This window comes from Triturus cristatus, chromosome 3_2 (genome assembly GCF_964204655.1).
Source record: "Triturus cristatus chromosome 3_2, aTriCri1.1, whole genome shotgun sequence".
Taxonomy (NCBI): Eukaryota; Metazoa; Chordata; class Amphibia; order Caudata; family Salamandridae; genus Triturus; species Triturus cristatus.
In genome coordinates this window covers 560,470,469-560,484,429 of record NC_140584.1, presented here as the reverse complement: position 1 = coordinate 560,484,429, position 13,961 = coordinate 560,470,469, and the positions used below count along the sequence as shown (strand labels likewise).

Genomic DNA, 13,961 nt, shown 5'->3' with positions numbered 1-13,961 from the left:
CTGATGACGTCACATATTACATCACTCATGACATGGTCAGTGACATCACTGATGACATCTCAAATTACATCACTGATGACATCATCCACCTGATAATCAGATGCACATACTGATGGCCTAATATAAACTTTGATACACGCACTCTAAAATACAGATTACTATTTTTGAAACCATACACAAAACAATGCCAGATACTACATACCACCCACTATTTCCTAGGTATACACTCACATCCACTCACTTATACATGCAGTTACTCATCAATACAGTACTATAATATGCACTCATACATCTATACAAACAGTCACAGTCTGCCACTCATACATAGAGTTACTCACACACCTAGTCAGTCATGCAAAGAATCAATCACATACCCATTTACTCATGTATACAGGTATACACACCAACTGCGTTATTTATACACACACCACATCACTTATTTATGCAGATACTAACACATACTTACTGTCTTATACAATCACTGTTACAAGCAGACACTATTTTATACACCCACTCTTCAAATAACTTAGTCTCACGTATAGTCATTTATATACTCCAACACTCGCATATACTGCCTTAAAACATATGTAGTTACTCACACATATACCAGTGAGACATTCATTCACTCACCAACACACCCATACACACACTAGCTCACCCATACAGCCCTTCCCAGATGTACTTTTGAACCCATACAACCAGTGAATCACCTACTCAGACATGTATGCACAGAGTCACCCCCCCACCCACACAAACACTCAGGCACTCATACAGATACTCAGACAACAAATCAATAACCCATACAGACACTCATGTAGCTACTCACCAACCCATGCAGCCGCTTATACACCAACTGAGATACTAATAAAGACTTTCACACAGTTTAGTCACTAACCCATACATTCAGTAACACATGTTCAATCACTCACTTATACAGTCAGTCACGCACCTACTAAATAATCCATTCAGGGACTCTTTCTTCAATACACCTTGACATAGATATATATGAAAAATATTTAACCTTTACAGAAACACACATTCACTGGGTTATGTCACCAGTGAGGTCATCAGTGGTGTCATCAGTGAAGTCACTGACCATGTCATGAGTGATGTAATATGTGATGTCATCACCAGTGCATTGCGGGCGCGCGAGTTATAGTTAGGTCAACTAACTATAACGGGCAAATTTCTCTGGTTTTATATGAGTCAAATGTCCAACTAACTATAACGTCCCTAAAACCTATGGTTTTTTCAGTGAAATTCCAAGGCTTTTTAAATGCTAATTCCTAACTATAACGTCTGTAAAAACGATGTTTTTTTCAGTGAAAATATATATATATATATATATTGTAAACAAAACTCCCCTCTGGTTCGAGGAGCACTCAGAAACAGACTAAATTACAGGCTGCCAGCATCCGCAGTTCAGAGCTCGTTATCTCGGCCTTACGCTGACACAGATTGAAAGGAGGCATATGTCCCAGTCCGCCTTTCATTTCAATTGACCTCCTGTGAGACACACAATTGAAAATTAATCACAATGCATTCTGGGATGTATAGTACAGTTCCTCATTCACTCAAGGATACCTCATTTTCAATTGTGTGTCTCACAGGAGGTCAATTGAATTAAAAGGCGGACTGGGACATATGCCTCCTTTCAATCTGTGTCAGCTGCCGTGATGCCTGTGAGCAAGGAGTTCATACTCCGAAACGCGTAAGACTGAGATAACGAGCTCTGAACTGCGGATGCTGGCAGCCTGTAATTTAGTCTGTTTCTAAGTGCTCCTCGAACCGGAGGGGAGTTTTGTTTACAATATATATATATATATATATATATATATATATATATATATATATATATATATATATATATATATATATATATATATTCCTTCAAGTGCACTTTTAACAAAAGCGTGGCGCACACTGCTCCGATTTTTAAAGTTGCTTTATTGCGCTCCCCTGGCAGACAAACGCGTTTCAGCACACTGGCCTTTATCAATGTCAAAGCAAACAATGTTTTTTCAATATTTATATACAAGTCACTTCCTTCGCATGAGTTTCTCCATTGTAACAGAAAGAGGACTACATTTGAGATTTCCCCCTTTTTGTTCACTGAATCTTTCCAGCGGCCATCTTGGGCTGGTTTCGATAACCAAACAGTTGTTATTAAATGAAGGGCTTCCTTGATTTCGCTCTATTAACTCCAACCCTCAAATGCACAGTTCATGTATACATCTAGAGGCTTATCATGCATCCCAATGTAAATTGATCTTATCAATCATTACATAATTTATAGCCCTGAATGGGCAGTTTCTATCTCAAAATCCCCCACTTTTCATCCTTCTATTTACTATATCTGGGTTGTACCCGATGTTATTTAAAAGAGACCCATGCAAGGACTTCTCAACATTTCTCATTAAGAACAAATAGTTCAGGAGGAGCAAATAATACCTATACAGTTCTGAGCCCAGATTCTTGGATAATTCTCATAATAATCAATGATAGTCATCACATTGTGACCTAATCCATAATATACAAAAATGCATGTATATAAGAATACAGAAATATATATATACACAGACATCCACTGACCTATACATTTTGAATTTACAAATCATTTTCCTTCTATCTCAATTCATCATTTTCCAAAAATGTAAGTTTAAGATAAAAATTCTAACTTTCTTTTCATAAATTCAACTCCAATACATATCAGATTTACACTTTGTCAGTTTTTCACTCTTTCTTTTCTTTCCTTATTTATAATGGCTCTAGCCTACATGTACCCACATTTCTTCCTCACAGTTCAGGCCATTTGGGGTCAGAGTGCGGAGTTCTATTATATACTTAGATTCTAATTGTCAGAGTTCTTATCCGATCACCCCCTCTCCTCAGAGGCGGAACTCGATCCAGACAAAAGAATCTAAGCAAATTGCTATTACTCTTGTGCATTTCTGCAAAATGCCTGGCTACAGGATAACTGCTATCTTTCTTTGTTATTGCACGCATGTGCTCTAGAATCCTCTTCTTTGTCTGATGTATCGTGCTCCCAACATATTGTAGGTTGCACGGACATACGAGGCAATAGACTGTAAAGTCTGAATTGCAGTTGAGTAGCTTTGTGACAGGTCTAGCACGTTCACTACCTGGAATTGCATAGGTTTTTTCTGTTGCTCTATTTTTACACGCCTTACATTTTAGGCAAGGATAGGAGCCTTTGATATCTTGTTGGTTGGCATCCCGTTTGATGAAATGGCTGTGCACTAGTAGATCTCTTAGTGAAACGTTTTTCCTATAGGTAATACTCGGTTGTTTAGTTATTTTCTTTCCTATGGTTACATCTGTCTGAAGTATTTTCCAATGATTAATTAAAATCTCTCGAATATGTCCTGACTCCGAGGAAAAAGCTAGCACCAACCTTGTTGTGCCTTCAGTTTCCTCTTTAAGAGGTTTATTCAGAAGATCTTCCCTTTTGCGTTGTTCTGCCCTTATTACTGCTGTTTTTAGAATCCGCTCTGGGTACCCTCTTTGTTTGAACCGTGTCATGGCTTCTTTTGTAGCTTTTTCATAATCCTGACTGCTACTGCAGTTTCTCTTTAGGTGAAGACACTCTCCATAGGGGATATTGTTCACTAAACAGCGCGGATGTTGACTCAAAAAAATGCAGAGTTGCATTCCCCGCTGTTGATTTACGGGCAGTCTTGTCTTTAAAGTACCCCCATCAGCACATACTAACAAGTCTAGATATGGTACTTCTCGATCACTGATAGTACTGGTGAAATGGAGGTTCATGTCATTACTGTTTAAATTAGTGATATATTCTTCTAGCTCTTGTCTACTCCCTGTCCAGGTGAAGAATATATCATCCATTAAACGGGTCCAGATACCTATTTTCTGATACCACGTCTCATTGGTGCCCGCCCAGGCCACGTGCTTCTCCCACCAGCCCACAAATAAATTTGCGGAACTGAGGGCAAAGCACGTGCCCATCACGGTACCTTGCCTCTGGATGTACAGTTGTTCACCAAAGCAAAAAATATTGTTATTCAAACAGAATTATAAAAATTGTAAAATCATTTGATTGTGCTCTGTATATGTAAGTGGTCTAGTTCTTAGAAAGGATTTGACAGCCGCCTCACCCTGACCATGATTAATGCTTGTATATAGGCTGGTGATGTCTAGAATGACAAGCAAATGTGTTTGTTCCCAGCCTATATTTGCAATCTGTTTAATGAAATCAGTGCTGTCCTTGATATATGATACCAGATCAAAAACAAAAGGGCAAAGTACATAGTTTACCAAGATCGAAGTATTCTCTAAAAGGCTACCCATTGAAGAGACTATTGGTCTCCCGGGTGGTCTTTTATTGTTCTTATGCAATTTTGGTATATGATAGAAGGTTGGGGTTACTGAGTGATCTGTTTTAATGAAGCTATATTCATTCTGGCTCAAAATTCCTTTACATTTCCAAAAGTCAATTATCCCATAGAATTCAAGTATACTTTGATTATATTCTTTACTGGAGATTTTTTCATAACAAACATGATTATTAAGTTAAGCAAAGCTTCAAGTTCATACGAAACGTTGTCCTGAATAACAATGTTCCCGCCTTTGTCTGAAGGCTTTATGACAATTGATAAATCTTCCTGTAAAGTTTTAATTGCTTTACGTTCTTTCAAAGAAATATTTTGATGATATCCCTTCATTTCCTTTGGGTTAGATCTTAATTTATCCAGATTTGTTATCACCATTTCATGGAAGCTGTCGATCATATCAAATGCAGTTCTTGGTACAAATCTTGATTTCTGTTTGAGATGACTAACAATGCCAGTTTGTGCTAAATTGCTTTGTTCTAGGAATGCTACGTCACTCCTTGCTTGTACCATAGTTTTCCCTTTCAATTCTTCCCTTAAGCTATGAAGTGCTCTCAATGCTGGTAACTCATGTCCAGTTAATAGATCTGTCGGGTCAATTGCCCGGTCTGGATCTATAGAAGGTTTAGCTGGTTTTCCTTCAAACATCTTTTAAAGTTTCAATTTGCGTATAAAGAGATAGAGATCTATACGCGTTTGGACATAGTCCCACTTGTTTGTCGGACAAAATGAGAGTCCCTTACGTAGTACCTGTTCTTCCACCTTTGATAATTTTCGTTTTGACAGATCACTACAGTTAAGTCCTCACACTTCACTTCTTGTAGGCACCCCTTTTGCTCCGTGTCACTCTCGGGGTGTATTGCACATTTGCCTTTTTTACCCCCGCTTGTTTTCCTTTTTCTGCTTCTGGGGGTCTCGTTCTTTGTGGTAATTGGCACCATGACTGTTGGATGATCTGGTATTCCTGGGGAAAATGTACTCCTCCGCTTCTTATTTCTGCTACATTTGGCGCCCTTTCTGGGTCAGATTGCTCAATTTCCAGGTCTGATTCTGATGTATCTCTTGTTGTTACTACATTAGTCTTTTTTGCCTCCTGAATTGATTTTCTGGGGAGGTCAAATTTCTTCGCAAATGTTAGGACCCTGCCTGATTCATAATCATGCTGATCTCTAGCAAACTTTTCATGTTTGCGCCTCTTGATTATCTCTTCATATTTCATCAGCCGTTGTTTCATTTGCTGTCTTAGATTTTCTGCTGTTTCTTTTGCAGAGTCCTTGGCAATCAGCTCCTCTAACTTTCTTATTTCCTCCAGCAATTTAATTCTATCACTGATGGCGTACTTTATCAGGATTTCCACCATCCCCTTTGCTGATCTGGTAGTGTGGTCTGCCAATTCTAATAACAAATTCGGGTCCGGGTTTTCATATGATGGTACTGTATATATCCTTAGACCCCAAGGAATACGATCAGCCTCAAGATATCTTTTTAGCGAATAATATATATATAAATATATATATATAGTTGAATCGTATCCAGGTAACAATCTGCAGGAAAACAGACAAAGCGAACCCAATAGATGGTGCAATATATTTATTTAGTGCCCAACACCACCGCCGCCATAACGCGTTTAAGCCCGCGTGGGGCCTTGATCACATGACAGTTGAGATCGCGGATTATACATTTAAAGTGCAAATGTGTGACGTACTTCATGTGCATCAGCAGCGCTGTTTGGCTATAGACATGGAAAACATACTATAACATTGCCACGAAGTGTAACTTACTTGGAGGGTCAGCAATGAAATAGATGTAAAATACATTGATACAGTACATAATAGAGTAAAGGTGAAATAATATCACTAGATTAGCAGCAAATTGAATAAATATATAAAAACATATAAATATATAAATACTCAATATAACACTGTTCCACTCTAAAATGACTGATGACCTTAGTTAATAATGCCATACTCATATTGATAAATAGAAAAGCAGCTAAAAAAAAGTTAAAGCAATGTCAAACTTTTTCCCCCATTAGGATAGCAGCATTATTTAAAATTCATATGAGTCTTAAATGGCACCTAATTTGTTACCATGTATTTTTCAGATATTTTTGAAAAGGAGAATACAGCCCATGTGGGCAGATGCCAAAACATTCTTGTCGAGTTTAAGTAAGTGCAAAAATACGCAAATAAATACTGTCATTCTTTAAAGTGCAAACCATTTGCAAATCTATACCAAAATTAAATTCACAAAATTAAAACCAAGTCGGTCTAAAAGGTAGGCAGCAGAATGTGTGTACTATTTTTCTCATGTTAATTCATTAAAGATAGGTAAAAAAATCTTCGCTAGCGTTCAATCCATTCGCTGCTTTACAGTTCATAAGTGTAATGTGCCTAGTCTCTAGCTTACGTAACAATGACTCACGGTCCCCACCTCTTCTCAACAGTGGGACTGTGTCAATCACAAAATACTTGAGATCTGTAGGGTTCTTGGCATGGAATTCATCAAAATGTCTTTTTACTGGGTACGCAGTATCGCCGTTGGTAATGGCCCGTATGTGCTGCAGTATCCTCTTGTGCACCTGCAGCTTAGTGCTGCCCACATAGCGCAGGCCACAAGGACACTCCAGCACATATACCACGTACTCCGTCTTGCAAGTCAACTTACTTTGGATACGGACAGGTCTGTTGTTAAAGGGAGTCATGTATTCGGTTTTGCTCACCCCATTTCTACAGGTTTTGCAAACTGAGCATTTGATAAAACCCTTGCTGCTATTAAGCCAAGAGCTATTCGTTCTGACCTCTGGGCTGCTGGATACTAAGCAACTGCTCATTGATCTCGCCTTCCTGTATGTGATACTAGGAGATCGCGGCAGTTGGCTCCCCAATACGGGATCACTTGCAATCAGTGCCCAATTTCTATTCACAATTTTCCGAATAGTTTGATGTTGACTATTGTAGGTTAAAATCAATCTAGTCTCGGTTTGCTCTGTTTGAACCAATTTATTTTTGCCTGTAAGTGCCTGTGACCTGCCAGGTTAATTGGCTTTGCATATGGCCTTTTCAATAAGTTCTGGTAGATAGCCTCTCCTCAGAAACCTTTCCCTGCAATCTCTTTGTGCCTTCATACGGTCATTCTCAGTGCTGCAAATTCTTCTTATTCAGAGCATTTCTCCGTAGGGGATGCTCTTAATTAAGTATGCAGGGTGGTGACTGGAAGCATGTAATATGGCATTACCGGCTGTGGGTTTTCATACATTCTAGTCTGTAATTTGTTGTGACGAATAAAGATTTCAACATCTAGAAAGCATATTGACCGGTCACTGATTTGACCAGTAAAACCAAGATTCAAGTTGCTACTATTGAGATTTTTTCTATAAACTGCAAAGCTTCACATTCCGGTCCATTCCAAATTATCAAAAGGTCGTCAATATACCTAAACCATTTCACAACATTTTCAGACATGATTTTAGTATAGGTTGGTATGAGGACCTGTTCCTCTCAGTACCCCACATGGAGGCAGGCGTAACTAGGGGAGAAACAGGCCCCCATAGCCACACCCCTCACCTGCTGGAACACTTGATTGGAAAATAGAAAAATTGTTTTCCAGGCACAGATTAAACATTGACATTAACATTCTGTTGTGTTCATAAAAACAGATAGGTCTCAAGTTCAGATAGAGTTCAATAGCTCTCATTCCATCCCTGTGATAGATATTGGTATACAGGGAGGATACATCCAAAGAGATCAGCGGGTACTCAGGTTGCCATATCACTCCCTCTAGTTTCTGTAATAAGTCAGTGTCAAGAATAAATGATGGAAGGTTTTTAACATGGTCCTGTAGAAAATAGGCAACGTACTTGCTGGCGTTCTCCATAATGCTATTGCAAGCAGAAATTATTGGACGGCCAGGTGGCTTAACACTGTTTTTATGAATTTTGGGAATAAAATAAACTATGGGCATCACTGGCTGATCATTATTAAAAAATTTGAACTCATCCATAGTTATTAGGCCCGTGCTTCTCCATGCCATCAGATTGGTATAAAACAAATTCCAGGCCTGTTTGACATCTGTCATTGTTGATCTTTTATAACACTCTCTGTCATTTAGTTGGCCAAGGGCCTCCTCCATGTACATTTCCCTTGGCCATAACACCACGTTTCCGCTTACATCAGACTGGCAGATAATAACATTCACGTTGTTTTGCAATTTTTTTTACAAGCTGATGATAAGCAAAATCACTGTAGTGGTTTCTTTTATTGACATTGACCTGTTTTTGATATAAAAACCTCAGATCCTGTGAAACATTTTCTTGAAACATGTCAATGTTGTCTTTCAACATCAATGGACAAAACGTTGATTTAGGTTTAAATTTGGTAGGTGCTGTGATGAGTGTGCCCTAAGCCTGGGTTAGAAGGTACTGGTGCAGTCTCATCCTGCATTTGTAAAAGGTCTTGCAGCAATTCTGCATCTCCTGCTGTTAACAGAGGTGGACTCAGGTTTGATGCTACAGATGGTACTACTTTCGCTGACTTGTGTAATGAATGAAACTTGCGTAGTTTTAACTTGCGCACCTACTTATATACATCAATTCTGGTACCGGCATAATCAAAGTTACTTCTGGCACTAAAAGACAGTCCCAATGCCAACATATTAGTCTCTTATCACTTAATGGTGTATTAGTGAGGTTGATGACAGTTTGTGAATCATTAACAATGGAATTAAGTTTTACTTGCGCTTCCATTGCTTGCGGGGTTTTCTGAAGGGTGGCTTTGTACTCACGTTTGCGCCGGTTGTTGCATCTCCTCCTTGCACTGCGTTTCCTGTTGGTGCTTTGTTGGTATTTGCATTTCGAGCACCAGAGCGCAGAGTCTGCCTCCGATCCTAGCGCATACAATCTAATTCCTGTGCCAGGGTAAATTTTCGAAACCCCAGCCGCTGCGCCCTTTGCTGGTCGTTGTCCGATTCACTGTCAACATTAGAACTTAACTCAGAAAGTGAAGAGGTCTCTGGTAAGTCATTATTAACCGGTTGTGCTGTTGCAGATGTGGTCGTTGTTCATTTCTTGTTTGCCTTACCACTGTCATACTTTTTGGCAAATGTGAATATTTGCCCATGATCATAGTCCAACCGATCTCGCTGGAATTTGCATGCCTTCCTTTTCTTTAGGACTTCTTCATCTCGGTGCAAGCGCACTGTCATTTCTTCACAGTATTTGGCCATAAGAGGAGTGCTAGGTAACTTATCAATCTCCATATTCAAAGCGTCGATTTGGCGCTGTAATGCAACCTGGTCACTCTCGGCGTACTTTACCAGTATTTCCACCAAGCGCCGAGAGGACTCCAGGTAGCATTCAGCCCATTTGGATAGCTCGGGAAACTCACTAGGACATCTTTGTATTGCTTTGTGAACTTTTATGGAAGCCTTACTCTGAATTTCAGGATGTGGGATTTTCTGATTTTAGTAGCATATTTTGAGACAATCTTGCTTGCAGGGCAGAATGAGAATGCCTCAAGCAGGGCATGGGAGCCCCAAAGTGGCGGGTGCTCTTATATTCATATGCACTTTTTGAAGCACAAGACACTTTCAGCTTACAATGGATGTCCTAATGTATTGTCTGATAACAGTAGAAATATATGGGAACTTTTATATTTCTATACATATGCACTTTAGAAGCACAAGACACTTTTGATTTGCAAATCATGTCCCAAACATTTATAATTAGCAGTAGAAATGTGTGGCTAAGAATTTCAATCGAGGACGATGGCCCTAAATTGAATTGCACTTTAAAAATGCACTTTTCAATTAGTTGACAATATTTTTTAATCTGTGGCACTTCAAATGCTCTGCCTGTTTTGCACATAGATACAATAATCCATTGGAAACAGTTTAGATTAATATAATTGATGAAAGTGAAGGAAAAATAATGCACTTTATCAGCATGATGTACTTTAACTATGTCTATACCCTTTTAGTTTAATTTTAGGAAAGCACCTATGCACTTTATCTGTAGTATTTATTATGATATCTGTTTGCAATTGTAAACAAGAAAACATATAATGATCAATTGAATTACACCCTTGAGGTATTATTTTAGATTGATAGGATTTTTTTTGATGCAGTATAAAGATGGGATGATTCATAAATAGTTAAAAAATAAAAATAATAATAAAAAAGATAAGACAAAAAATAAAAATAAAATATATTATTATAAAATAAAACAAAATGCTAAAAAAGAATAAAAGATAATATTTCTGACAGTGGCAATCACAGGTGTATTGGGTAATGTTGTGCTTCATTTTATTTTGTATTGGTCCTCAAAGCTTTGAATTTTGTTTTGATTTCCCCTTGGGATAAAATGTGCAATTATTTGAACCTATGGAGAGTGTTATGTGCCAAACAAGCAACCATGAGGTTAGCATTGCAGTGTTTCTGTGGGTCATCAAAATAGAAAAGTGAAGTGTTTAAATAAGCGGTTTACCGTCTTCACCAGAAGATCCAGTTGAAGGCGGTTGCCGAAACGCGTCGGTCGTGGTCAGTTACTGCAATTGTTGTAGACCACCTTATTCATTCATTTACAGGATGAAACTAAATAAAAATACATCAGGTGTGTCAAAAAGCCTGGAGTCCTGGATCATGCTTTTTCGTCTGTGCCACTGCAAGGGGGACTCAGCTAATCAAGCAGCCGTGGAGTGAATATATTATAGTATATGTATATTAATATATATATATATTAATATATATACCAAGGTGCATTGGATGCATCGAAATGCGTTGGCGTCTCTGCATTAATTAAAGAAGCAATGAAAAACTATACCGGAGTGCTGAGGGATCCATTCTTTATTACTTGTGGAACCCCTTTTTGCCTGACTTAAACAGCGTGCAGCAAAGCGCTGCAACACACAGCACCACCTGCGATCAGGTTGCCATGAAGTAAACTTGCTGAAACCAGGAAAAAAAGATATATATATATATAAATATACAATATCTATAGTATATATAAGGCGTAATAGCCAACCCCTGAAGGCTAGAATATTAGGACACCAAACAGAGCGAAAGGAAAAGAGGTTTCCAAGGATAGTGATCCGCAGGAAACATTCAATCCAACAGAATAATGAAGTCCAAGCAGATGGACCATAAAGTTCTAACACTAGTGGTAATTAACAATGGAATCCACCCAATAAGGATGAACCCATTATATCACATAGGAAACTGTCAGAGAATAACAACTTAGAGACGTTGATGTCACGGGTACTCAAAAGCTACAACAAAAAAAGGTGTACACGTCATAAAGGGTCAAGGAACTGCATGTTTTGTTCAGCAAGCGCTATTGCCATTTATAATAAGTATAATAAACAACTTTCAATTCATTTACATAAAGCCATCAATCAAGGTGAAAAATAGCAGTGCCATTGTATCAGTCTTGAGGTACCTCGGAGCTCAGCCTAACGATAATCTAACAAGCATTGATAAAGCCAAAAGGTCTGGCTAGAATAGAAGATGTGTACAAAATATTTATACGAAAAGGTCACGGAAAGCATTTTAGGTTTTGTACATGTCAAAAACATATGAAGCATAGAGTACAAAAGCAATAAGCAAAAAAAGTCCTGTTTATGCGACATGCTCTCCAACATACCATCTTAATAAAAAAAGGTCTGCTGTGGTCTGCGTGTTGTTACAATGCACACAGCCTTCAAATACCAAGCAGTAGAGGAGGAGGCGGCAAGTTCTGCACTGGTATGAAAGGAATAAATGACACCCGCACCGCCCCAAGTGCTAACCGCATCTTTCCAAATGAGCAGGAGGCCACTGCGCGTGATGCAGGTTTATCCACACAGCCCATGTTCTGCTAAGGACACTAGTGCACGCACGAGGGGTCCACGCGCCCCGGGGGCAGGGGAATCTGAGGCAACAATCACTGCTAATGACCCTGCCGGGCAGCCGAGCGAGTTGAAAACCCGGAGAGCGGGAGATGTCAGTCTGAGAGTGGCCCGAAGCGAGGGCTGGCATGAGCTCGCCCCCAGAAGCTGTCTGTCTGCCCCTCCGGGCGGGGCCAGGGCGTACAATGGCGGCAGATGCCGCACATTATGCACGCAGGCTTGGCGGCTCGTACGAAAGGTTACGTAGGAGGTTAGCCATTTCTGCCCCTGATTAAACTGCAGGGTTTGATGCCTGTCCCTGCCTTAACTAAGAGGGTGACGTCACGGCCTGTCCCTGACTACGCAGAAAGCGCAAGAGATCTGGCCCTGGTTACCCGGTGGCAATGGCCTACTTCTTCCCAACCGTGCAATGCAGGGGCATAACATAATGCCCCTTAGCCCCTGCAGTGAGGGGGTGGGGACTGGGGGCAGGCTTACTAACCATGGAACAGCGTGGGAGGTGGGAGATGGGAGATTCAGTGAACTGTGAGCGTCCGTCATTACATAAAAGAGCACAACGGGCGCTTGTTAAACAGGGAACTCTGTAAACAAGGAAGCAGTGGGGGCGGGGAGGGGTGAGTCCGGGACTGTGTTCGGCGGCCGGGATGCACGCACATGTTAATAGTTACAGAGGCAGGCTACAGCGCAAAAACAGATGGCACACTGCAGGTAATTAAAAGAAGTGCAAGCAGAGCGGACTAAAACTGTAGTTAGGCGCCGCTGAATCGGGACCACACGGATGTTAGCAAATGACCAACAGCCAACAGAAAGGGAGATAACAACAGCAATACCACAAGTAAGTCAATAGCAAGCGGAAAAACAGATTACTTGAAGTTTAAGCCAACATACAGATTACATGCGCTGCCAAGGTGAGACCTAATCGCGGCTTCTTGAAGACAATGGTGTTAAATATAAAGCAAAACAACATAAAACAGCATAAAAATAAAAAAGTGCTGTAACTTATAATAATACCGCTATCCTTCTGAAAGTAAACAGCGGACATCTGGAACAAGGTAGAAGCCAAATCGCCTGATGTTGCTTTCCTGTAGCACAAAATAGCATAGGAACACAAGCAAAACTGCTTCATCGTTTTATTACAGGGTTGTGCATAATCCATCATTTGGAATTATTATCACACACTTTACTCCCTATGAAGTCATTTCACAAACAACACATTTCCATTGGCAATTAGATTACTGGGTACTGCTTGTAAAATTATTCAACTCAGCAAGAGATTTATTACAGTTATATCATCAACAAAAAAAATATAATCAACTTACATTCATAGTTTGTTCTGTATTCTTGTAAACGGTTTTAAAATATGGTCCATTCCGGTCAGCCTATTTATAGACAAAATGTTTTTTATGAGTACACATACAAATACGGGAATAAAAACACATTTTTACACTTGATAGATATGTTACCTTCAAAACACCTCATTCTCTCAAACCACGGGGACGGAGGTCAATTTCAGGGGTCCCTCCTACCATGGCTCCACAAAAAGGGATGAAATACACCCTTTCTGCACTGTCAGGACAGCGAGGGCAAGGAGTCAAAGATTTCATAGTGGGGTAATGTGACTAGGCAAGAGGTTAGAACTCAAAAGTCAAACAACATTCACAATAAACAAGTTAATTAACTTCAATGGTGCTCTTTTTGGTAGAGACTCCAT

At 39.6% G+C, this 13,961-nt stretch overlaps 1 protein-coding gene across 1 annotated transcript in view; it reads right to left on the bottom strand.

Annotated features, from left to right (window-relative positions):
* VPS13C (vacuolar protein sorting 13 homolog C) overlaps positions 1-13,961 on the bottom strand; it is a 2,873,871-nt gene that overhangs the window by 1,651,479 nt on the left and 1,208,431 nt on the right. The window contains exon 39 of the mRNA XM_085648297.1: positions 13,570-13,629. Within this exon, the coding sequence (XP_085504423.1) occupies positions 13,570-13,629 (60 nt within the window). The remainder of the gene's footprint in view (positions 1-13,569; positions 13,630-13,961) is intronic.